We start from the raw sequence: 23,411 nt of genomic DNA, 5'->3' as shown, positions 1-23,411 counted from the left end.
ACAGTGTTATCCCCAACACCCAGTCAGGCTCCATCAAGTCCGTTGATATGCAAGAGGGAAAAGATACATCTGACTTCCCCAGAGCCATTATAGATCTTATGGTCAACGCGATATGTACGGCGCTAGAATCACTGGACGGCATTGGTACTTAGTCCTAGATGAGTAGTACCCTTGCAATGGAACCTCCACCAATCAACACATACCATGGTTCCATTGCCCACCACATAGTCATATTCATAATTGTAAAATAACACTTTTCTTTTCAATGCAAGAGTGATAAGTATAGTACTTTGCATATAGTTTGATAAAAATAATCAAATGACACGAGCAAGCGATGAACTTTCCTTTCTTGACTGCAAGATTATGCAGGCAAAAGCTTTGATACGTGATAACTCCAAATTCTGAAATACCATCATCGTCCGGTAAGGACAATGTTTAAAGAACTGGCAAAGATGCTATAATGCATAGTATGAGATGCAATCGTCCCAGGTTTAATCTAACTTTGATGATTTAGGATTGGTGAGTTGTAAAGATTTATTTAAGGTGTGTTGCACTTTTAGAATGGTTCTCAAACAAGGTTCTTATTAGGGTTTGGTGATATGAATAGCATAAACAAGTGATATAATGCATCATAATAAGCATACACACAAGGGAATGGTGGTTGCATAACAATTCAAGAGTAGTTATCAATTTTAAGTTCTACAGGACATGGTTGATGATTACTTATACTATACTTCAAAAGAATAACTTTTGAAGAACATGTTGATTAAGAAATAATAAGTATTTCAAATAAGAACTATGACTTGCTTTATATTTACGTCAAAAGAATAACTTTTGAAGAACATGTTAAATAAAGAACAAGAATTACTACAAATTGGAGCTATGTGCTTCTAGGGTTTACTATTAGAATCATTTAATTCACTACTAGGAACTAGTTGGTTCTTAAGTAGAATGGGTCTATAAGCAGCAAGTATTGGTAGATTTATTTCTATGGTTGATCATAGGTATCATATCAAAGAATGGTGGTCAAGGTGGTGCTATGAGTGAAGCATTAGGGTTTATTATGTCTTCCCATTTGCTTTCCTAAGTAGTCACTAATGGTTTCTAAGCTAGGTGGCTTACTATTCCTTAAGTAGGGTTTAGATGAATATGAGCCTGTCATGTGAATTACTACACAAGATTGGTATTAGGGTTCATCATCATGATTCTACTAGGGTATAATGCTTGAGGTTGATTTCAATGGTGTGGTATATAGGAATGGTGATCAATGGTGTTTAAATCAGAGTAACAATTTAGGGTTTGCCCCTAAGTGGCACTAATGGATCATACAGGTATTAATCAAAGATAAAGACATGAAATGTTGATCTCATGTGAATTGGTTTTATTTTAGTAGATCATAAGCATGAGTTCATTTGTTTCATATTAAGGTTCTATAAGTAAAGGCGAAGTTCACATTATCACATGTGATAAACAACAAGGGTTTTAGAGTTGATTCTAATGTGGGATGATCACATAAAATAATGAGATTAAGTTTCTTGTTTATTCTAGAACTAGGGTTTTTAAATTATGCTATCATTTTAAAATTATCATTGGTAATGGAATTGAGGTTATTAACTATTTAGAAATAAATTAATAATGGATTGAATATTTATTAATTTTTAAGGATTTAACAATTAGAATAAATACTAGTTAGGGTTTAATTTAGGGATTAGGGTTTGATAATCATTGTTAGGTTTTAAAATAATAGCTTGTGAACTAAAATGTTTAAGTAAAAAAGCTTTTGAGCTACCAAAATAATATTGGATTTTAACATTTTCTTGCTTTATTATTATTTAAAGAGAATGGGAAATAGTAATTTTTTAATTAGGGTTTTACTAATATTTATGTTAATGAAAAGATGATTAAGAAAATTAATCTTAACATTTTATTTACTTACTAAATAGATATTATTTAATTTTGATACTTAACTAATTTATTGAATTAAAATTGTGTTTTAAATAAATGAAAAGACATAATTAATAAAAGTAAAAATAAGTGGATTTTATTTTGACATGCATTTTTATTTTATATTTTTATTGAGTAGGATTTATTTTTGTGAGCATTTTGATATCTTATTTATAGTTTTCTGAGCTAATTTGAATTTTAGTTATTTTGGCAAAGTTTCAGTGATTTTCTGAGATTTAAATTAAAAACAGAAACACTAAAGCTACCTGGTCTAGTGCTACCCCAGTGACTGACTAGTGGGGCCAATGCCACGTTGGCTACCACGTGACCTTGACTGAGGTCAAAATTGAGACGTGGCGCTGGAGCTCCGTGCCGATGGCCTGTCGAGGATGGTGTCGATGCTAGAGGGCTCCCGCGGTGTAGCGCACATGCCCAATCGAATAAACATGACTCGGGGAACCTAACGGTGGTCTCGCCGCTAGTTATTGGTCATCATAGAGTGGCCGGCGGCGAGGCAAAGCGGCGGTGCTCGTGGGCTCACGGTGCGGCGAGGCTACGGGACACAATCGAGCGAACCAACCACACCACGAGGTTGAGGAGCTCGCCAGGAGCATCGAGGGCTTGACGGCAAGGCTTGAGGTGGTCTGTATCGACGGCGGCGATGGTGAGCGGCGTCGGAGAAGACGGAGTTGGCGTAGACGCTCCCGAGCACGGCGGCTCGATTCCTAGTACATGGTGGGCAAGTCAAGTACGGAGAGGTCGATGGCGTCGACGTCGAGTCGCGGGGAAGCTCCAATCACCGGCGAGAAGTGGTGTGATGCGTGTAATTGACACGTCCGTTGGGAACCCCAAGAGGAAGGTGTGATGCGCACAGCGGCAAGTTTCCCTCAGTTAGAAACCAAGGTTTAATCGAACCAGTAGGAGTCAAGAAGCACGTTGAAGGTTGATGGCGGCGGGATGTAGTGCGGCGCAATACCGTAGATTCCGGCGCCAACGTGGAACCCGCACAACACAACCAAAGTACTTTGCCCCAACGAAACAAGTGAGGTTGTCAATCTCACCGGCTTGCTGTAACAAAGGGTTAACCGTATTGTGTGGAAGATGATTGTTTGCAGAGAAAACAAGTAAAACAAGTATTGCAGCAGATTTGTATTTCAAGTATAAAAGAATGGACCGGGGTCCACAGTTCACTAGAGGTGTCTCTTCCATAAGATAAAAGCATGTTGGGTGAACAAATTACAATCGGGCAATTGACAAATAGAGAGGGCATAACAATGCACATACATGTCATGATAAGTACAATGGAGATTTAATTGGGCATTACGACAAAGTACATAGACCGCCATCCAACTCGCATCTATGCCTAAAAAGTCCACCTTCAAGTTATCGTCCGAACCCCCTCCAGTATTAAGTTGCTAACAACAGACAATTGCATTAAGTATGGTGCGTAATGTAATCAATAACTACATCCTCGGACATAGCATCAATGTTTTATCCCTAGTGGCAACAACACAACACAACCTTAGGGGTTTCTGTCACTCCCCAGTGTGTCAATGCAGGCATGAACCCACTATCGAGCATAAATACTCCCTCTTGGAGTTACTAGCATCAACTTGGCCAGAGCCTCTACTAATAACGGAGAGCATGCAAGATCATAAACAACACATAGGTAATAACTTTATAATTAACATAACATGGTATTCTCTATCCATCGGATCCCGACAAACACAACATATAGCATTACAGATAGATGATCTTGATCATGTTAGGCAGCTCACAAGATCCAACAATGAAGCACAATGAGGAGAAGACAACCATCTAGCTACCGCTATGGACCCATAATCCAGGGGTGAACTACTCACTCATCACTCCGGAGGCGACCATGGCGGTGAAGAGTCCTCCGGGAGATGAATCCCCTCTCCGGCAGGGTGCCGGAGGAGATCTCCAGAATCCCCCGAGATGGGATTGGCGGCGGCGGCGTCTCAGTAAGGTTTTCCGTATCGTGGTTTTTCGCATCAGGGGTTTCGCGATGGAGGCTTTAAGTAGGCGGAAGGGCAACGTGGGGGGCCACACGAGGGCCCCACACTACAGGTCGGCGCGGACAACACCTGGGCCGCGCCGCCCTATAGTGGCGGCCCCTCGTGGCCCCACTTCGACTCCTCTTCGGTCTTCTGGAAGCTTCGTGGCAAAATAGGACTCTGGGTCTTGATTTCGTCCAATTCCGAGAATATTTCGTTACTAGGATTTCGAAACCAAAAACAGCAGAAAACAAAGAATCGGCTCTTTGGCATCTTGTTAATAGGTTAGTTCCAGTAAAATGCACGAATATGACATAAAGTGTGCATAAAACATGTAGGTATCATCAATAATATGGCATGGAACATAAGAAATTATCGATACGTCGGAGGCGTATCAGCATCCCCAAGCTTAGTTCTGCTCGTCCCGAGCAGGTAAAACGATAACAAAGATAATTTCTGAAGCGACATGCCATCATAACCTTGATCATACTATTTGTAAACATATGTAATGAATGCAGCGATCAAAACAATGGTAATGACATGAGTAAACAAGTGAATCATAAAGCAAAGACTTTTCATGAATAGTACTTCAAGACAAGCATCAATAAGTCTTGCATAAGAGTTAACTCATAAAGCAATAAATCAAAGTAAAGGTATTGAAGCAACACAAAGGAAGATTAAGTTTCAGCGGTTGCTTTCAACTTATAACATGTATATCTCATAGATAATTGTCAACATAGAGTAATATAACAAGTGCAATATGCAAGTATGTAGGAATCAATGCACAGTTCACACAAGTGTTTGCTTCTTGAGATGGAGAGAAATAGGTGAACTGACTCAACATAAAAGTAAAGAGAATGGTCCTTCAAAGAGGAAAGCATCGATTGCTATATTTGTGCTAGAGCTTTTATTTTGAAAATACGAAACAATTTTGTCAACGGTAGTAATAAAGCATATGAGTTATGAAAATTATATCTTACAAGTTGCAAGCCTCATGCATAGTATACTAATAGTGCCCGCACCTTGTCCTAATTGGCTTGGACTACCGGTTCTTTGCAATGCACATGTTTTAACCAAGTGTCACAATGGGGTACCTCCATGCCGCCTGTACAAAGGTCTAAGGAGAAAGCTCGCATTTTGGATTTCTCGCTTTTGATTATTCTCAACTTAGACATCCATACCGGGACAACATGGACAACAGATAATGGACTCCTCTTTAATGCATAAGCATGTGGCAACAATTATTATTATCATATGAGATTGAGGATATATGTCCAAAACTGAAACTTCCACCATGAATCATGGCTTTAGTTAGCGGCCCAATGTTCTTCTCTAACAATATGGATGCTCCAACCATTAACGTGGTAGATCTCTCTTACTTCGTACAAGACGGACATGCATAGCAACTCACATGATATTCAACAAAGAATTGTTGATGGCGTCCCTGAAGCATGGTTATCGCACAACAAGCAACTTAATAAGAGATAAAGTGCATAAGTACATATTCAATACCACAATAGTTTTTAAGCTATTTGTCCCATGAGCTATATATTGCAAAGGTGAATGATGGAAATTTTAAAGGTAGCACTCAAGCAATTTACTTTGGAATGGCGGATAAATACCATGTAGTAGGTAGGTATGGTGGACACAAATGGCATAGTGGTTGGCTCAAGGATTTTGGATGCATGAGAAGTATTCCCTCTCGATACAAGGTTTAGGCTAGCAAGGTTATTTGAAACAAACACAAGGATGAACGGTGCAGCAAAACTCACATAAAAGACATATTGTAAACATTATAAGACTCTACACCGTCTTCCTTGTTGTTCAAAACTCAATACTAGATATTATCTAGACTCTAGAGAAACCAAATATGCAAACCAAATTAGCAAGCTCTAAGTGTTTCTTCATTAATGGGTGCAAAGTATATGATGCAAGAGCTTAAACATGAGCACAACAATTGCCAAGTATCAAATTATCCAAGACATTTTAGAATTACTACATGTAGTATTTTCCAATTCCAACCATATAACAATTTAACGAAGAAGAAACTTCGCCATGAATACTATGAGTAGAGCCTAAGGACATACTTGTCCATATGCTACAGCGGAGCGTGTCTCTCTCCCACAAAGTGAATGCTAGGATCCATTTTATTTAAACAAAACAAAAACAAAAACAAACCGACGCTCCAAGCAAAGTGCATAAGATGTGACGGAATAAAAATATAGTTTCAGGGGAGGAACCTGATAATGTTGTCGATGAAGAAGGGGATGCCTTGGGCATCCCCAAGCTTAGACGCTTGAGCCTTCTTAGAATATGCAGGGGTGAACCACCGGGGCATCCCCAAGCTTAGAGCTTTCACTCTCCTTGATCATATTGTATCATACTCCTCTCTTGATCCTTGAAAATTTCCTCCACACCAAACTCGAAACAACTCATTAGAGGGTTAGTGCACAATAAAAATTCACATGTTCAGAGGTGACACAATCATTCTTAACACTTCTGGACATTGCATAAAGCTACTGGACATTAATGGATCAAAGAAATTCATCCAACATAGCAAAAGAGGCAATGCGAAACAAAAGGCAGAATCTGTCAAAACAGAACAGTCCGTAAAGATGGATTTTTATTAGGGCACCATACTTGCTCAAATGAAAATGCCCAAATTGAATGAAAGTTGCGCACATATCTGAGGATCACTCACGTAAATTGGCTTAATTTTCTGAGTTACCTACAGAGAATTAGACCCAGATTCGTGACAGCAAAGAAATCTGTTTCTGCGCAGTAATCCAAATCTAGTATTTACTTTACTATCAAAGACTTTACTTGGCACAACAAAACACAAAACTAAGATAAGGAGAGGTTGCTAAAGTATTAATCAACTTCCAAGACTCAAATATAAAACAAAAATACTGTAGTAAAAACATGGGTTGTCTCCCATAAGCGCTTTTCTTTAACGCCTTTCAGCTAGGCGCAGAAAGTGTATATCAAGTAACATCAAGAGATGAAGCATCAACATCATAATTTGTTCTAATGATAGAATCATAAGGTAACTTAATTCTCTTTCTAGGGAAGTGTTCCATATCTTTCTTGAGAGGAAATTGATATTTAATATTACCTTCCTTCATATCAATAGTAGCACCAACGGTTCGAAGAAAAGGTCTTCCCAATATAATGGGGCAAGATGCATTGCATTCAATATCCAAGACAACAAAATCAACGGGGACAAGGTTATTGTTAACCATAATATGAACATTATCAACTCTCCCCAAAGGTTTCTTTTTAGCATTATCAGCGAGATTAACATCCAGATAACAGCTTTTTCAATGGTGGCAAGTCAAGCATATCATAGACTTTCTTAGGCATAACGTAAATACTTGCACCAAGATCACATAAAGCATTACAATTAAAATCTTTGACTCTCATTTTAATGATGGGCTCCCAACCATCCTCTAGCTTTCTAGGAATAGAAGTTTCAAGTTTTAGTTTTTCTTCTCTAGCTTTTATGAGAGCATTTGTAATATGTTTTGTGAAAGCCAAGTTTACAGCGCTAGCATTGGGACTCTTAGCAAGTTTTTGTAAGAACTTTATAACTTCAGAGATGTGGCAATCATCAAAATCTAACTCATTACAATCTAAAGCAATGGGATTATCATCCCCCAAGGTTGGAAAAAATTTCAGCAGTTTTATCACGAGCAGTTTCAGTAGCTTTAGCAGTTTCAGGTAATTTTGCGCGCTTTGCACTAGGGGTAGAAACATTGCCAACACCAATTATTTTACCATTAATAGTAGGAGGTGCAGCAACATGTGAATCATTAGCATTGCTAGTGGTGGTAATAGTCCAAACTTTAGCTACATTTTTCTCTTTAGCTAGTTTTTCATTTTCTTCTCTATCCCACCTAGCACGCAGTTCAGCCATTAATATTATATTCTCATTAATTCTAACTTGGATGGCATTTGCTGTAGTAACAATTTTATTTTCAATATCCCTATTAGGCATAACTTTCGATTTCAAAAGATCAACATCAGAGGCAAGACTATCAACCTTAGAAGCGAGAATATCAATTTTATTGAGCTTTTCCTCAACGATTTGTTAAAGGCAGTTTGTGTACTAATAAATTCTTTAAGCATAGCTTCAAGTCCAGGGGTGTATTCCTATTATTGTTGTAAGAATTCCCATAAGAATTAGCATAACCGTTACCATTATTATAAGGATATGGCCTATAGTTATTACTAGAATTGTTCCGATAAGCATTGTTGTTGAAATTATTATTTTTAATGAAGTTTACATCAACATGTTCTTCTTGGGCAACCAATGAAGCTAACGGAACATTATTAGGATCAACATTAGTCCTATCATTCACAAGCATAGACATAATAGCATCAACCTTATCATTCAAGGAAGAGGATTCTTCAACAGAATTTACCTTCTTACCTTGTGGAGCTCTTTCCGTGTGCCATTCAGAGTAATTAACCATCATATCATCAAGAAGCTTTGTTGCTTCACCAAGAGTGATGGACATAAAGGTACCTCCAGCAGCTGAATCCAATAAATTCCGCGAAGAAATATTTAGTCCTGCATAGAAGGTTTGGATGATCATCCAAGTAGTCAGTCCATGGGTTGGGCAATTTTTAACCAAAGATTTCATTCTTTCCCAAGCTTGAGCAACATGTTCATTATCCAATTGTTTAAAATTCATTATGCTACTCCTCAAAGATATAATTTTAGCAGGGGGATAATATCTACCAATAAAAGCATCCTTGCATTTAGTCCAGGAATCAATACTATTCTTAGGCGAGAGATAGCAACCAATCTTTAGCTCTTCCTCTTAATGAGAAAGGAAACAATTTTAATTTTATAATGTCACCATCTACATCTTTATACTTTTGCATTTCACATAGTTCAACAAAATTATTGAGATGGGCAGCAAGCATCATCGTAACTAACACCAGAAAATTGCTCTCGCATAACAAGATTTAGTAAAGCAGGTTTAATTTCAAAGAATTCCGCTGTAGTAGCAGGTGGAGCAATAGGTGTGCATAAGAAATCATTATTATTTTTGCTAGTGAAGTCACACAACTTAGTATTTTCAGGGGTGGCCATTTTAGCAGTAGTAAATAAAACAAACTAGATAAAGTAAATGCAAGTATACTAATTTTTTTGTGTTTTTGATATAGCAAACAAGATAGTAAATAAAGTAAAACTAGCAACTAATTTTTTTGTGTTTTGATATAATGCAGCAAACAAAGTAGTAAATAAAATAAAGCAAGACAAAAACAAACTAAAGAGATTGAGAAGTGGAGACTCCCCTTGCAGTGTGTCTTGATCTCCCCGGCAACGGCGCCAGAAATTTGCTTGATGCGTGTAATTGACACGTCCGTTGGGAACCCCAAGAGGAAGGTGTGATGCGCACAGCGGCAAGTTTCCCTCAGTTAGAAACCAAGGTTTAATCGAACCAAGTAGGAGTCAAGAAGCACGTTGAAGGTTGATGGCGGCGGGATGTAGTGCGGCGCAACACCGGAGATTCCGGCGCCAACGTGGAACCCGCACAACACAACCAAAGTACTTTGCCCCAACGAAACAGTGAGGTTGTCAATCTCACCGGCTTGCTGTAACAAAGGGTTAACCGTATTGTGTGGAAGATGATTGTTTGCAGAGAAAACAAGTAAAACAAGTATTGCGAGAGATTTGTATTTCCAGTATAAAAGAATGGACCGGGGTCCACAGTTCACTAGAGGTGTCTCTCCCATAAGATAAAAGCATGTTGGGTGAACAAATTACAGTCGGGCAATTGACAAATAGAGAGGGCATAACAATGCACATAAATGTCATGATAAGTACAGTGAGATTTAATTGGGCATTACGACAAAGTACATAGACCGCCATCCAACTCGCATCTATGCCTAAAAATTCCACCTTCGAGGTTATCGTCCGAACCCCCTCCGGTATTAAGTTGCTAACAACGAGACAATTGCATTAAGTATGGTGCGTAATGTAATCAATAACTACATCATCGGACATAGCATCAATGTTTTATCCCTAGTGGCAACAAGCACAACACAACCTTAGGGGTTTCGTCACTCCCCCGTGTGTCAATGCAGGCATGAACCCACTATCGAGCATAAATACTCCCTCTTGGAGTTACTAGCATCAACTTGGCCGAGCCTCTACTAATAACGGAGAGCATGCAAGATCATAAACAACACATAGGTAATAACTTGATAATTAACATAACATGGTATTCTCTATCCATCGGATCCCGACAAACACAACATATAGCATTACGGATAGATGATCTTGATCATGTTAGGCAGCTCACAAGATCCAACAATGAAGCACAATGAGGAGAAGACAACCATCTAGCTACCGCTATGGACCCATAGTCCAGGGGTGAACTACTCACTCATCACTCCGGAGGCGACCATGGCGGTGAAGAGTCCTCCCGGGAGATGAATCCCCTCTCCGGCAGGGTGCCGGAGGAGATCTCCGGAATCCCCCGAGATGGGATTGGCGGCGGCGGCGTCTCGCAAGGTTTTCCTTATCGTGGTTTTTCGCATCGGGGGTTTCGCGACGGAGGCTTTAAGTAGGCGGAAGGGCAACGTGGGGGCCACACGAGGGCCCCACACTACAGGTCGGCCGCGGCCAAGACCCGGGCCGCGCCGCCCTATAGTGGCGGCCCCTCGTGGCCCCACTTCGACTCCTCTTCGGTCTTCCGGAAGCTTCGTGGCAAAATAGGACCCCGGGTCTTGATTTCGTCCAATTCCGAGAATATTTTGTTACTAGGATTTCGAAACCAAAAACAGCAGAAAACAAGAATCGGCTCTTCGGCATCTTGTTAATAGGTTAGTTCCAGAAAATTCACGAATATGACATAAAGTGTGCATAAAACATGTAGGTATCATCAATAATATGGCATGGAACATAAGAAATTATCGATACGTCGGAGGCGTATCATGGTGTCCGGGGGCTAGGGTTTCGGTTTCTTCCAAAATTGAAACATAGAGATGGGGAATTTGATGCTAGGATTCTCGGCGGCGGCGAGGGGGTAGTTATCGACGACGGACAAGCGGTGGCACGAATCCTGGCGCAATCGATCGAGGAGAGCTCGACAGCGAGCTGCTTCTCGGAACGGAGGAAGACGATGACCCCCCCTCCTCGTGAAATATTTGGCGAAGGGGTACGTTTGGGCTGGGCCAAAGCTGGGCTGAGGTGCTGGGTGGCTGTTGGGCTAAGCGTGGGCTGCGGTGGCCTGCTTCGTCTGCCAAGTTGAGCTTCTCCCTCTCTTTTCCCCTTTCAAATTTCTGTTTTATATTTTCTGTTTTAGAGTTTGTGATTTGAATTCAAACTGAATTCTGTTTTATTTTGCAGGTTCTAAATTATTTGAATATCAAGACAATTTGATAATCATGCTCACTGCCTAATGTTGTTGTTTAAACAAGTATTGAAATTTTGATTAGATTGATATTTTGTGAGGTTTGAGGAAAATGGAAATGGGTTTAAATATTTATCTCAATTCCCTTTTTAATTTAGGAACCAGGTTTATTTAAATGATTTGAAATTTATAATAAGTGCATAATGACCACATCATTAGGTTTTGCTAATACTTAACAATATGGATTATTCACATATAATTTAATTATGGCTAGAGTTTAATAAATGATAAATAGAATGGGATTGGTTCATGATTTTATGTGGAGAATTGTTTCTAAGGTTTAAGAAAATTGATAAGATAACTCTCTAATCATCAATCTTCACTAGCAAGCTTTAAATTAAATTATTTAGGATAGATCCTATATTCCCCATGGTTAATTCAATTAGTTATATGATGATTCTATTTTTTTAAATACTATTTCATTTGGTTCACTAGGCAAGGTATTTGGAAAGCAAAGTAGAATTGGATATTGGTTTCACTCTACTCCCAAATGGCATTTAGTCCTTAAGTATATATAGCTTGGTTTATACTTGTGATCCATGATACACAAGTTAGGGCATACTATTTTATGTGGAGTGAATTCTATTTGAAAGGTTTAGGGTTTTGGTGATGCTTCCCTATTTGAAATATAAAATAGTCATGGGGCATGACAGGGTTCTACTTATAATCCAAAGTGATACTTGGATTGAAATGCAAAGGTGGTCTAGGGTTTTGGTGGTGATCACCAAGGTGATACACAACTAGGATTAGGATATGGGCATAAGATTTGATCATGTTTGATTGGCTAGAGTTATTCTCCTCAATTAGTTAGGATTCTTGCATCAAGGCAATGCTAGGTTATCTCAAGTGTTTGGATAAACAAGGTTTAAATAAATTCCATTACTCCTCCACTCAAGATATGAGAATTGGTCTAGGTTTAATTGCTAGGAATCTATCATTTTATGTGGTGGATGACATCTTCTTAACACTTAGGTTTATCTTATCAATTAACTCGACAAGTCATGATCATGCATTAGACAAGATCAACTAATTCTTTACTAATCTCTATTTATTATTTCACTCATCACACTCATCTAGATCCTTAGGGTTTATGATCATTACTAAATTTGTAATGATGAAAGCATGGGCCTTGTAAGGATTCATTAGTGAATCATGGTTCTCCTTTCCAAGATCAAAGGTTGACTTGAACAATTAGGATTAGTACTACTCTAGTATTCTTGTATGGACATGGATATGGTTAATATTATCACTTCTCTCACTTCTCAATACTTTGACACATCCTAGCGCTCTACTCAAAATATGATGATCTAATCTTGTAAATATATGGTCTGCCTAGGAATTCTACCTTGCAATATTCTGTAGCTTGTTCTTCAGGAAATCTGATAAACCTGCATCTTGTGGTATGCCCCCACCTCCTAGCTTCTTCATCTTGATCCTAGCTAATTTATGGAGTGGCTCTATGTGTTTGTTTCCTTGTATCATGCTACAAGATGATCAAATGGATGAAGGGTGTGGCTCCTTTTATAGGCTTGGGCAAGCTCTAGTATCATGACACATAGGTGGGTGACTCTTGTTTTGGTTTGATGAGTAAGGTGCTTGGTTGTCATGCCCTCATCCATAGCAATCCTTTGAGCATGAGGTGGCATAACTTGGAATGCAAGTAATGTAGATATTTTCATCCTATGTGGCATGATCATTATCCTCTCATATGATTTATTTTTGGATAGCCAAGTGGCATTTGTTACTAAATATCTTGTGGATAGTTTTATTATAATGGATGAGGCACTATATCATTTTTAATTGGTTTATATTATAATATTGGTCAAAAGATTATGGTTGAAGGTTATTCCTCAATTTTGGATAGTTGGTGTTTGAATTCACCAAGGCATGATCATATGAGTTTCAAAATACTTATAGTTAGTCTTATTTAAATATTTTGAAATATAATTCATAATGTAAACGGATTTAGATTTATGATATTCCATGTATTTAATAAGTTATGATTTAAATAAGAATATGTGGCTTTTATGCAATTTAGACCCTGTGGTTCACCTTATTTATAAGTGAATTAAATTACACACAAAGGTAGTTGCTAACTTTTAAGTGTTAATAAGTTAGGATTTGATTCTTAAAGAATGTGTTGTTGTAAGGAATACCATGATATGATCCTTTATAGGATTTGGTATTTGATCAACACTTAAGGTGTTGTGATAGTAAAGCTAATCCCATTTGATCTAAACCATAGATCAAATCATCTCTACCCAAAACAAGGTTTTAGCAAAGATCACAGTGGAGTTTATAGCGCTTGAGTTGATGATCTACTTCAATTCCAGCAAGTCAAGTGAAACTTCAGTTACTGTGACAAGTTTTATTTGAAAGCGAGAAAATTCCCCGGATTTTCTATGCATAAATGCAATGCACATGTTGGTGTTGTCTCATTTTATAGCCTCTAAACCTGGGATATTACACCACTCCTTCCGCGCGAGGTGCAGCCCCGGGCGGCCCTTCTTGCGTCCGCTTGCCACTGCCCGGGCGGCAGCCAGCCTGCCCATCGCCTTCCTCCTCGCCTGGGCCGAGCGCGCCCTCACCCACCGACGTCGACGCGTCGGCATCCAGCTTTTCGCCTGGGCCGCCGAGCCCTCTTGACTCGCCGTCATCTCCACCACCTGCGGATCCAGACATCGAAGCATATTGAGATTGATTTTCACTTCGTTCGAGAGAAGGTTGCTCTTGGTGCGCTTGATGGTTGCTCCATCTCCACCGCCGACCAGCTGGCTGACGTGTTCATGAAGCCTGCTACTCAGCTCACACTTCGTCATTTTAGTTCCAATCTTAACCTTGTTCACGACGGTTTAGATTGAGGGAGAGTGTTAGAGTTGTATATACGTATGTGTACGGTATTGTATACCGGTGTAATCTTGTTGTACAAGTTGATCCTATTATATAAAGCATATGCCAGCCGGTGGGGCGACCACGGCAAACAAATCTTTTTGACTATCTACCGATGTGCAGCTATGCTCCGGTTGTAGTCACCTCTACATCATGTGGAGCATCGCGATCTCTTTATAGAGGTGCCTACACATTTGGAGGATATGACGAGATATATGTTTTTCCAACATGAATGGCAGCGTGGTCTTCGGATTAGACCTCCTTCGCCATAGTCATTATTTTGTTCGCTCTTATGTTTTAGTTGAGGGATAGACTTTTTGGTTGTGACTTATGGTTTGGTACGGCTGTGTGCATACTTAAACTTTAAGTAATAAAGCGTCCATTCTCGGAAAAAAACTATCACAAACACATCAGGGTTTTTATGGGGCTTAGTAAAATACCACTGAACCCGTTTTACAGGTGGGAAGATCCACCGAGCTCCCAAACGGGGCCTTAAGCTATACGGCACACGAGCCCGATGTTCTTAATTTCTCTGCACGAAAGACTCAACCACGGATCGACTGATTCGTGCCACTATCAACTCGCGCAACGCTTCGATCGCCTAGGCCCTTCAGTGTGCAGCACCACCATGATGGTCTGAGATGACACCAGCTTGCAGATGCCACTCAAGAGAATCAAATGATAGGGAATACCTATGGCGTTCCATCTCTTCGAGGAAGAAGTAATGGAAAAGGGCATGCTGCCGCCTATCCGGCCGCACACTAGAAAATGGGAGTGTACGTACAAACAACAAAAGTTACAAAACGGCGAATAGCGAACTGGCAACTGTAGTCTCCCGCTGCAGCACGCGATGCAAAGGAAACCCATCGCCTTGAAGTTTGCAAGCATAAGCTGCGGCCACCATGCACCCCTCAGAAGTCAGGAAACAAATCTCTGAACTTCGCAGCACATTTCGTGGTCTGCAGTCTGCACATTCCTCAAAGGATCAAAACATATCCAACTCTAATTTTTTCGTTCTTTTAAGATAAACGGGAGTATCCTACGTTCCTGAGTATTTACATTTGTCGAGGCTTCAGATTTCACCGAGAGCACTTCAATTTTATTCGTCAGAGCCTTACTGGAGCTTGTATGCTCTTGTATAGAATGAGGCTCTCACTTCTCGCCTTACTGGAGCTTGTATGCTAGCTCTTGTATAGAGTGAGGCTCACTACTTGCATTAACCGTGCAACTGAGTAACTATAGTTAACGGTTGAACAAATCATAGTACTAACGGGGTACATGAAAACTCAAAAAGGTTCTCATTAATTTTTTTTTCTTTCTGGAAGCTTCTTCCTATGCCAATCTCAGACAATAACAGAGTGGCTTTTCCCACATTCGACCGAACTGAGTATGTCTGAACGATGGTTAAGTGGATGCATACGGGAGTTGCGTATGAGCACAACCCATACGATGTGGAAAGTGTGTCTAATACTTCTCCATACTCCTACAAGATAGTATATAGCAACAGTGTGGCCAGCACTGTCTTGTTCACCTATATTTTACGTTTTCTATTCAAGGCAATACATATGATTGAATCTCTGAAATAAAAATGATTGAAGATAGGATCCCAATCCTATTTCTTTGGGGGGCATAGCGTCTGGCTAAAGTTGGTATTCCAAGATCCCACAAAAACGGTCCCCATGCATATTCAGCACAGAGCGTAGGAAACTAGTCAGTGGTGCACCGGTATGAAGATTCCTTGGTACATGATTGTGGTAACGTTATAGAACTTCCTCTCTTTTTATTATTGTGTTTGGGTATCAAAAAGGCAGTAATGTTTTCCACTATTATATTTTGGTTAAGACTCTTACGAATATATGAGATGGAAGAGCAAAAACAACCGGTAGAACATGGGTCCACGTGAATCATATATTTTGGGTATTCTTTCATGTTGCCTTGATACTTACTAGCGTGAAATGTTAAGAAAAAAATATAACCATATGTGTCCTACACAAAAAAGAGAAAATAAAATTTGTATTTTTCTGCATAGTAAAAATCCGGGTTATTGTACTATTCCTTGAACATTTGTCTTCTTAACACAAGTTACATACTTTTGTATTTTATTTTCAAACTTGGCTTGAACATATCTGCATATATTCTCCACACACATGATTTATGCCAAAATTTTAATATTTTTATCTGATTTTATTGTACATGAGGGATCACATGGACGCATGCCCACCAAATCTGGGTGGGATGGGTGTTTACTTTACTGTGATAGATCTATTATAGAGTTTGCACATACAAATCTGAAACATTTTTCCTTGTATTAGCGGTCAAACTTTTCCAAGCGATAATATGACTGATTCCAAAGTGACATGTATAGAAGAATAAATGATTTAGTCCAACTTGTTAACCAATATATTTCTAAACTTAGTTAACATTTTTCCGATGATGAACTTGAAACATAGTAATTTTTTTAGGGGAGATGGTTGTTAATCGTGGGATCTTTTTCTAATATAAAGAAAATGGTTTTAGTGCCAAATATGGAATGGTAGACAAGAACTTCAAAGGATAAAGTTAAAACAAGCCCATGTAACATGGAGTCCTGAAAGAAGAAGTAAGTCCACTAAAGCCCACTAGTGCTTATTCCTGGTGGACAAAGACAATCCTCCCAATGGACCAAGTACACGGACTAAATAAGTCAATACTCACTTGATTTTCTTCTCTTCTAGAGTATATTATAGTTTTTTTTCTAGAAAAGTTGATTTTCCCCCTTATTTCTCTCACCCTGCTAAGGGTATTGGTGATCTTTCATATAAGTTTTTCCCATAAAAGGCACCACACCAGTGATCTTTAATCTATTTATTATACTATGAAACAAGAACTCGCCTCTTTTGGTGGAACTAAAGCCTCTTGAGGTTACCATTTTGGCAATTGGGTCCGGGTGGAATTTCCTTCAAACTTGGGACAATATTTGCTTCTGGCACCCAACAAATCTGCCAGATATAGCCGCAAGCTTTTTCTAGTGTATGCATACATATGAATTAAAAGAATTTTGCAAGAGAAAAGCAACTATACCCGGATTTACGAGACACCCGCCTCTCTAACAAAAAACTTTCAAACAAATGTTTCTATGTCCACTCCTTCAGTCATTTGCAGATAGATGATATGGAGACGGTGATCTGGAGGAGTACGTGCAGCCCCTCTCAAATGCAAGATTTTCTGCTGGCTGGCTAGGAGGAAACGGCTCCCCACTAACGAACGGCGGTTTCGGCACCACCTCACCACCTCCGCCGCCTGCCTCTCCTGCAACATTGATGAGGATACCGACCACTTGCTGCTCTTCTGCCCTCGAGCCACTGAAGTCTGGGACTTCTTCCACCACGGCTTCGACCCTGCTGACTACTCCAACTTCTCCGACCTCTGCCTCAAGAAAAGCTGCAGCTACGAGGAAGCCACCATCAACACGGCCAATGCTTGGAACATTTGGAAGCGACGGAATGCTCAGACTTTCAACGGCGCTGTGGAAAGTCTCTCCTTTGTTACTCGTAGATGTATCCAGGACATTAGGCTATGGGCTTTTAGATGTAACACCCCTTCCTCAACCTCCTTCCTTATTTCTTGGTGTAATGGATATAATCCCCCCTGAACTCTCCTCCCTCTCTCTCGCTTTCTCTTTAGCTCTCTCTCCTAGCTGCCTAGCTACCTAGGAGCCTCTCATCTCCCTTGTTTTGTACCACCATGTGTTTTTGTTGGCTATAAAGTGTTCAGGCTGACGTAAGCCCGCCGTAGTCCAGGTCAAAAAAAATGCAACTATACAATTCATACATGCCTAACAAACATAATATACTATATATATTGACGTTTAAAGTTCTGCATCAAATACCGTGTAAAATAAAACGTGTCTTACATCTTGAATGGAGGGTCCGGGTATCAACTTGTTTTCCAAGACAGACCAACACAAAATTTGAGATTCTGTTTATATGGGAAACAACCACGCTGTCGGGTACCCGGTGCTGGCGACGGTGGTGCGTTCGTACAAACCAGTTCGTTGCCATCTAGGAAGTGCCCATACCGCCTGTAGCTCAAGTTGCAAAACCCGCAAAAAAAAAGTTGCAAAACGCAAGTTTATTGTGTTCCCAAAAGCTGTGTACCAATCCGTCACCTCGCGTAGGCAAGAGGACCCCGGCCGCACATTGTATAGGCCAAATCAACGTACCAGAGAACGAACCCGACGCCAGAAAAACAAGGAGGCATTCACTCTCGACCTATAGCTTTTGTGCAACGGAAGCATATGCATCTCGACCACCGGTCCCAGCTGGCCGCTCACCTCACCGTGCCGCCCAACCAATCCACGGCTGGAGTTAAGCTAGCGTAGGTCTGCTGCCGGCGGCGAGCGCAAGCTAGCATATGTTCGCAGTTATTGCGACCTCGAGAATCAAGGTACGGGACAGACGGCCCCGGTTTGATCACGAACACACGTTTGCAGGTACCACCGATCCGTGCAAGCTTTAGATATGTTCACTACATTAGCAGAAAAAAGAAGAATCTATTTCTAATTGCTCAACCGATGAATTGCGTACTGCTCCGATGGAAAAAGCGTTTTTCAAACCCGAACTCATATGCTCCTTGTTCAAAAAGAAAAAGAAAAACGAAAAAATAACAAACTAATTAAAAAAAAACTTAATTTTGTGTACAATGAACATGAACAAGTGTTCTAACTACACACAAAAAATCTCCGAGCAAAAAACATATGTGGTGGTCTAGGCAAAAAGGATAAATCGGAGTGATGTAAGCAACAAATCTAAATGTTCCAAACAACACCTAATTATATTTATTGCACCTTTCAGTACATATGTCTTTTCTCGGAGATTTTTGATGTACAGTTAGACCACTTGTTCATGTTCAGTGTACAAAAAAAAAATTTAATTTTTTTGCCATTTTTGATTATTTTATTAAACCAGGAGCATATGAGCTCGGGTTAAGAACTGGTTTTTCGCTGCTCTGATCTACGTACTATATACTTGCCACCTTCACATCCATATTAATAGCCCCCCAAGCATCCAGAGTCTTAGAACATTTTCACGGGGGTTCCACTAACTACATCCGGCAACAGTGACGGATGAGCTGTTTTGGGCACAAGCAAAGTTTGTTTCCCAATTGGGGGCGGCGGTCCACCGCTGCAGCCCCAATACCGCAATCTTCAAATGAATCAAATTACAAATTTCGTTCAAACATTTCAGGTATTGTAGGAAGTTTGAGCAATCTTTTAAAAAATCCATACTAAACCTAATCTAGCGCCTATCGAGCGTGCTCTATATATAATAGAGCGGGACTGTCCACGCCATTGACATTACTTTCGCTGGGTAAAAAAGGCTTTATATATTCGTTTATGGACAGAGATTTGGTGCACATGGACACCCGCGATCCCTTTTTTTAAAAAAATCATATTTTTGAGTTTCAAACAATTCCAAAAAAGGATGTGCATATACTCAATGATATATCCCACAAACGAACAAAAAATGAAACTTAAAGTCCATCGCACACTGTATACACAAGCTAGCAGTCGACAAGTTTACAGAGGAATACCCAACCAAACGGTTCTGGAAACAAAACAAAAAAAAAAGTGTGTGCATGAAGCGTTGGATGGCCGGCCGGAAAAATTGCAGCGCAGATGGAATTCTCGGTGCCCCCCTCGGAAGCGATGAAAGAGTCGGCCGATGGTGGTTTTCAGTCGGTCGATGCCGTGGTTTCGTTCGAATGCCATGACAGTGGAACGCACCGAGTTGACGTTGGTGCGCACGTCAACAGAGACCCAGATAGATGGGGGACGGCGGAGCTGAACCGAGCAACAGAGACCGTTCGCGGCCAGAACGGGAGGTGGGAGAAGGTGGACGCTCATGACAAGATGCGTTTGCGGTACAGTACGTGCTAGGTAGATTCATTCCATCAATCAGAAAAAATCACAACAGCTAGCTCACCTAGTACTTCTACAAGTGGTACGAATACACCAGAAACAATCGACGTCACAGATACTTCTGTACACGTACGTATATACTACTACGAACTGAACAAATCTCCTCGAATAATTGGGCCTCTATATCGTCCTAGGTTACGTTCCTCTAGCTAGCTACCTAGTCGACTGATCGCTGTACGTAGCTATTAATTCTTCAATCATGCGATTCAGTACATTCTTCCCGATGAAGCTAGGCGCTCGAGCTTAGACAGGTGGCACTGCTGTCGCTGTCGCTGACGCGACCACCGGGGTGGCGTCCGCGGTGCCGTCCTTCTTGGAGGCGGCGGCGGCGGGCGGGCCGACGGGGGCGCGGCACATGGGGCAGGTGGAGTGCGCGCGAAGCCAGCCGTCGACGCACTCGGCGTGGAACAAATGCGCGCACTTGGGCAGCCGCCGCACCGTCTCGCCGGCCTCCACCTGCCCGAGGCACACCGCACAGTCCACAGCAGCCGCCTGCGCGTCTTCAACGGCCGCTGCCTCTGGGACGACGGCGGGGAGCTTGTACGTGAAGGTGGGGAGCGCGGCGATGGCGGCGTCGCTCATGCCGCGGCGCTCGGACCCCGGTGAGGCGGCGCCGGCCTCCAGATCGTCGGCACGCACAGCGCGCTGGCGCTGGCTGCGGGTGCGGCAGGCGTACCAGATGGCGAGGTAAAGGAGGAAGGTGGCGATGCCGATGGCGAAGGAGAGGCCGATGAAGAGCATCCGCGAGCGGGTGCTGTACCTGGAGTTGTCGGCGAAGAGCCATGAGGTGGGCGCGTTCATCTCGGACTTGGAGACTCCTTGGCCGCTCGCGTACACGGAAATGGCTTCTCGTTTCTCGATCGATCGGCTTCCTCGCCGGAACACCAGGTTGTGTGCTGTTTCCTGCTCGGTCCACGCGAAGGTGTAGCTGCCGGAGCAAGGCGCAAGCGAGGTGTATGCTTCTTGTTTTCTTCAGGTCTCGTCTCTGCTGGGCCAAAACGGCGCGGAGGCCGTATATAAAGGAGCCGGGCGGCATGGGTCTGTCTGAGGCTTCATCGCAACGGCACGGCACGGCGAGTCGGGCGCGTGATGCATGTTGAGTAACATATTGTATAGATATAGGTCCCCGTGTTTTCTCAGGGTTGTACCTGTAATTGTACATGTGTCCGCCTATATATATACGAGCAGCCGGCCCTATTGGTGCTGTGCAATCTCCAATACCCTTCTCTACATGGTATCGGAGACCCTTCGGGTCCCGACCTAGCCGCCGCCCTCCTCCTCCTTAGGGCGTCGCCGCCCTCCCCAACCCTAGCCGCCGCCCTCCTCCTCTAGGGGCGCCGCCGCCCTCCCCACCACCACCGCTTCCGCCATCAACCCTAGCCGCCGCCCTCCTCCTCTAGGGCGCCGCCGGCCCTCCCCACTTCCAACCCTAGCCGCCGCCCTTCTCATCTAGGGCGCCGCCGGCCCTCCCCACCGCCACCGCTTCCGCCATGGCGCGCTTCGACTCATCCTCCGGCTCCGGCAGCAGCAACCCCTTCGCCGGCCCCTCCGTCGCCGTCATCCGCGACATCCCCATCGCCGAGCGCGTGCCGCCGAAGCTCTCCACCACCGCTGCCAACTTCTTCCCGTGGAAGACGTACTTTGGGCTGCTCTTCCGCGAGTATGATCTCCTTGATCACGTCGACGGCACCATCGACCTCCTCGCCATGCCGCACGACCCCGAGTGGCTCGCCATCGACGCCACCATCATCCGCCGGTTCTACCGGACCGTCTCCAACGACATCTTCCGCACTCTGTCGTCCGCGACGGCGACTCCGCCCACACGGTCCGGGATAAGATCACCGGCCTCTTCACCGACAACAAAATCCAGCGGGTCACCTTCCTCCAACAGGAGTTCTTCGGCACCCACCGGAACGACTCTGTCTCTCGATGACTACGCCCTCAAGCCGAAGAGCCTCTCCGATGAGCTCCGTGACTTGGAGTTCCCGATCGATGACAAGATCATGCTCTCCACCCCGTCGGCGGGTCTCGGCGAGGATCTCGGCAACGCCGCCTCCAACCTCACGCTCCTCACCACGCCCACCTTCGAGCGGGCCGTGGCGTACCTGCGCCTCGAGGAGCGCCGCCTCAAGCACCTCCGGGCTCGGGCGGCCCACACCGCCTTCGCCGCCGGCTTCTCCCGCGGCGCCCGGACTCCCGCGCCCCGCGCCCTGCGCCTCGCCCCCGGGTCCGCCGCCGGGTTTCCCCGCCGCCGCCCGCCGCCCGGTCGGACCGGTCACCGAGCCGGCCGGACCGGCCCCCGGACCGGGCCCGCCGGCGCCCGGCCGGCCGGACCGGTCCCCGGACCGGCCAGCCGGCTCCTCCCGGTGGTGGCCGCCGTGGCCGTCGTCGCCGTGGTGGTGGCGGCAACGGTGGCGCCAATGCCGCCGCCCCGCGCCTCGTCCCCCGCGAGTACACCGCCCCTCCGCCATGGACTGCCGGTCACAACCCGTGGACCGGGGTTGTTCACGCCTACTCCATGCCCGTGCCGCGCGCCCCTACCCGGGCATTATGGGGCCGCGTCCAGCCTCCCACCGGGCGTTCTACGCGGCGCCCCGGCCTGCCCCGGCCTACGCCGCCCCTCCGGGTGCGACCCGTGGGATCCCGCGCTCCCGACCGCCCTCCGGAGCGCCCCTCTGCTGGGGCGTATGGTGGCGGTGGCGATTGGTTCATGGACACCGGCGCTTCCGCGCATATGGCGGCGCATCCCGGTAACCTCTCCTTTTCCACACCCGCTTCCACTTCTTCTCGCATCATCGTTGGCAACGGTCATGCTCTTCCTATTACTCACACTCGGTTCTGTCTCTTTTCCTTCCACCTCCACTCCCTTTCTCTCCATAATGTTCTCGTTTCTCCGACTTGATCAAAAACCTTGTTTCGTTAAATCTTTCCGTCGTGATAACCCCGTGATCGTGGAATTTGACGCTTTTGGTTTCTCTGTCAAGGATGGTCGTACCCGGATGCTCCTCCACCGATGTGACAGCCCCGGCGATCTCTACCCCGTTGGCGCGGCCTCCACCACCACCGGCCGTCCACTCGCCCTCTCCGCCGGTGTCGACCTTTGGCACGCCCGTCTTGGCCATCCTAGCTCCGCCACTCTGCGTCAAATAATGCAAGGATTCTCCTTTACTT

General features: G+C 43.5%; 1 protein-coding gene across 1 annotated transcript; it reads right to left on the bottom strand.

Annotated features, from left to right (window-relative positions):
• Positions 1–20,176: 20,176 nt before the first annotated feature.
• LOC124659512 (RING-H2 finger protein ATL39-like) lies at positions 20,177–21,116 on the bottom strand. Its single transcript, XM_047197379.1, has one exon. It carries the CDS (start codon positions 21,039–21,041, stop codon positions 20,484–20,486), a length of 558 nt encoding a protein of 185 aa, XP_047053335.1. The 5' UTR covers positions 21,042–21,116; the 3' UTR covers positions 20,177–20,483.
• Between the last annotated feature and the right edge of the window lie 2,295 nt (positions 21,117–23,411).

The sequence above is a fragment of the Lolium rigidum genome, chromosome 6 (genome assembly GCF_022539505.1).
Source record: "Lolium rigidum isolate FL_2022 chromosome 6, APGP_CSIRO_Lrig_0.1, whole genome shotgun sequence".
Taxonomy (NCBI): Eukaryota; Viridiplantae; Streptophyta; class Magnoliopsida; order Poales; family Poaceae; genus Lolium; species Lolium rigidum.
Note: the sequence above shows the minus strand (reverse complement) of the source record. Positions and strands in the feature narration are given on the sequence as shown.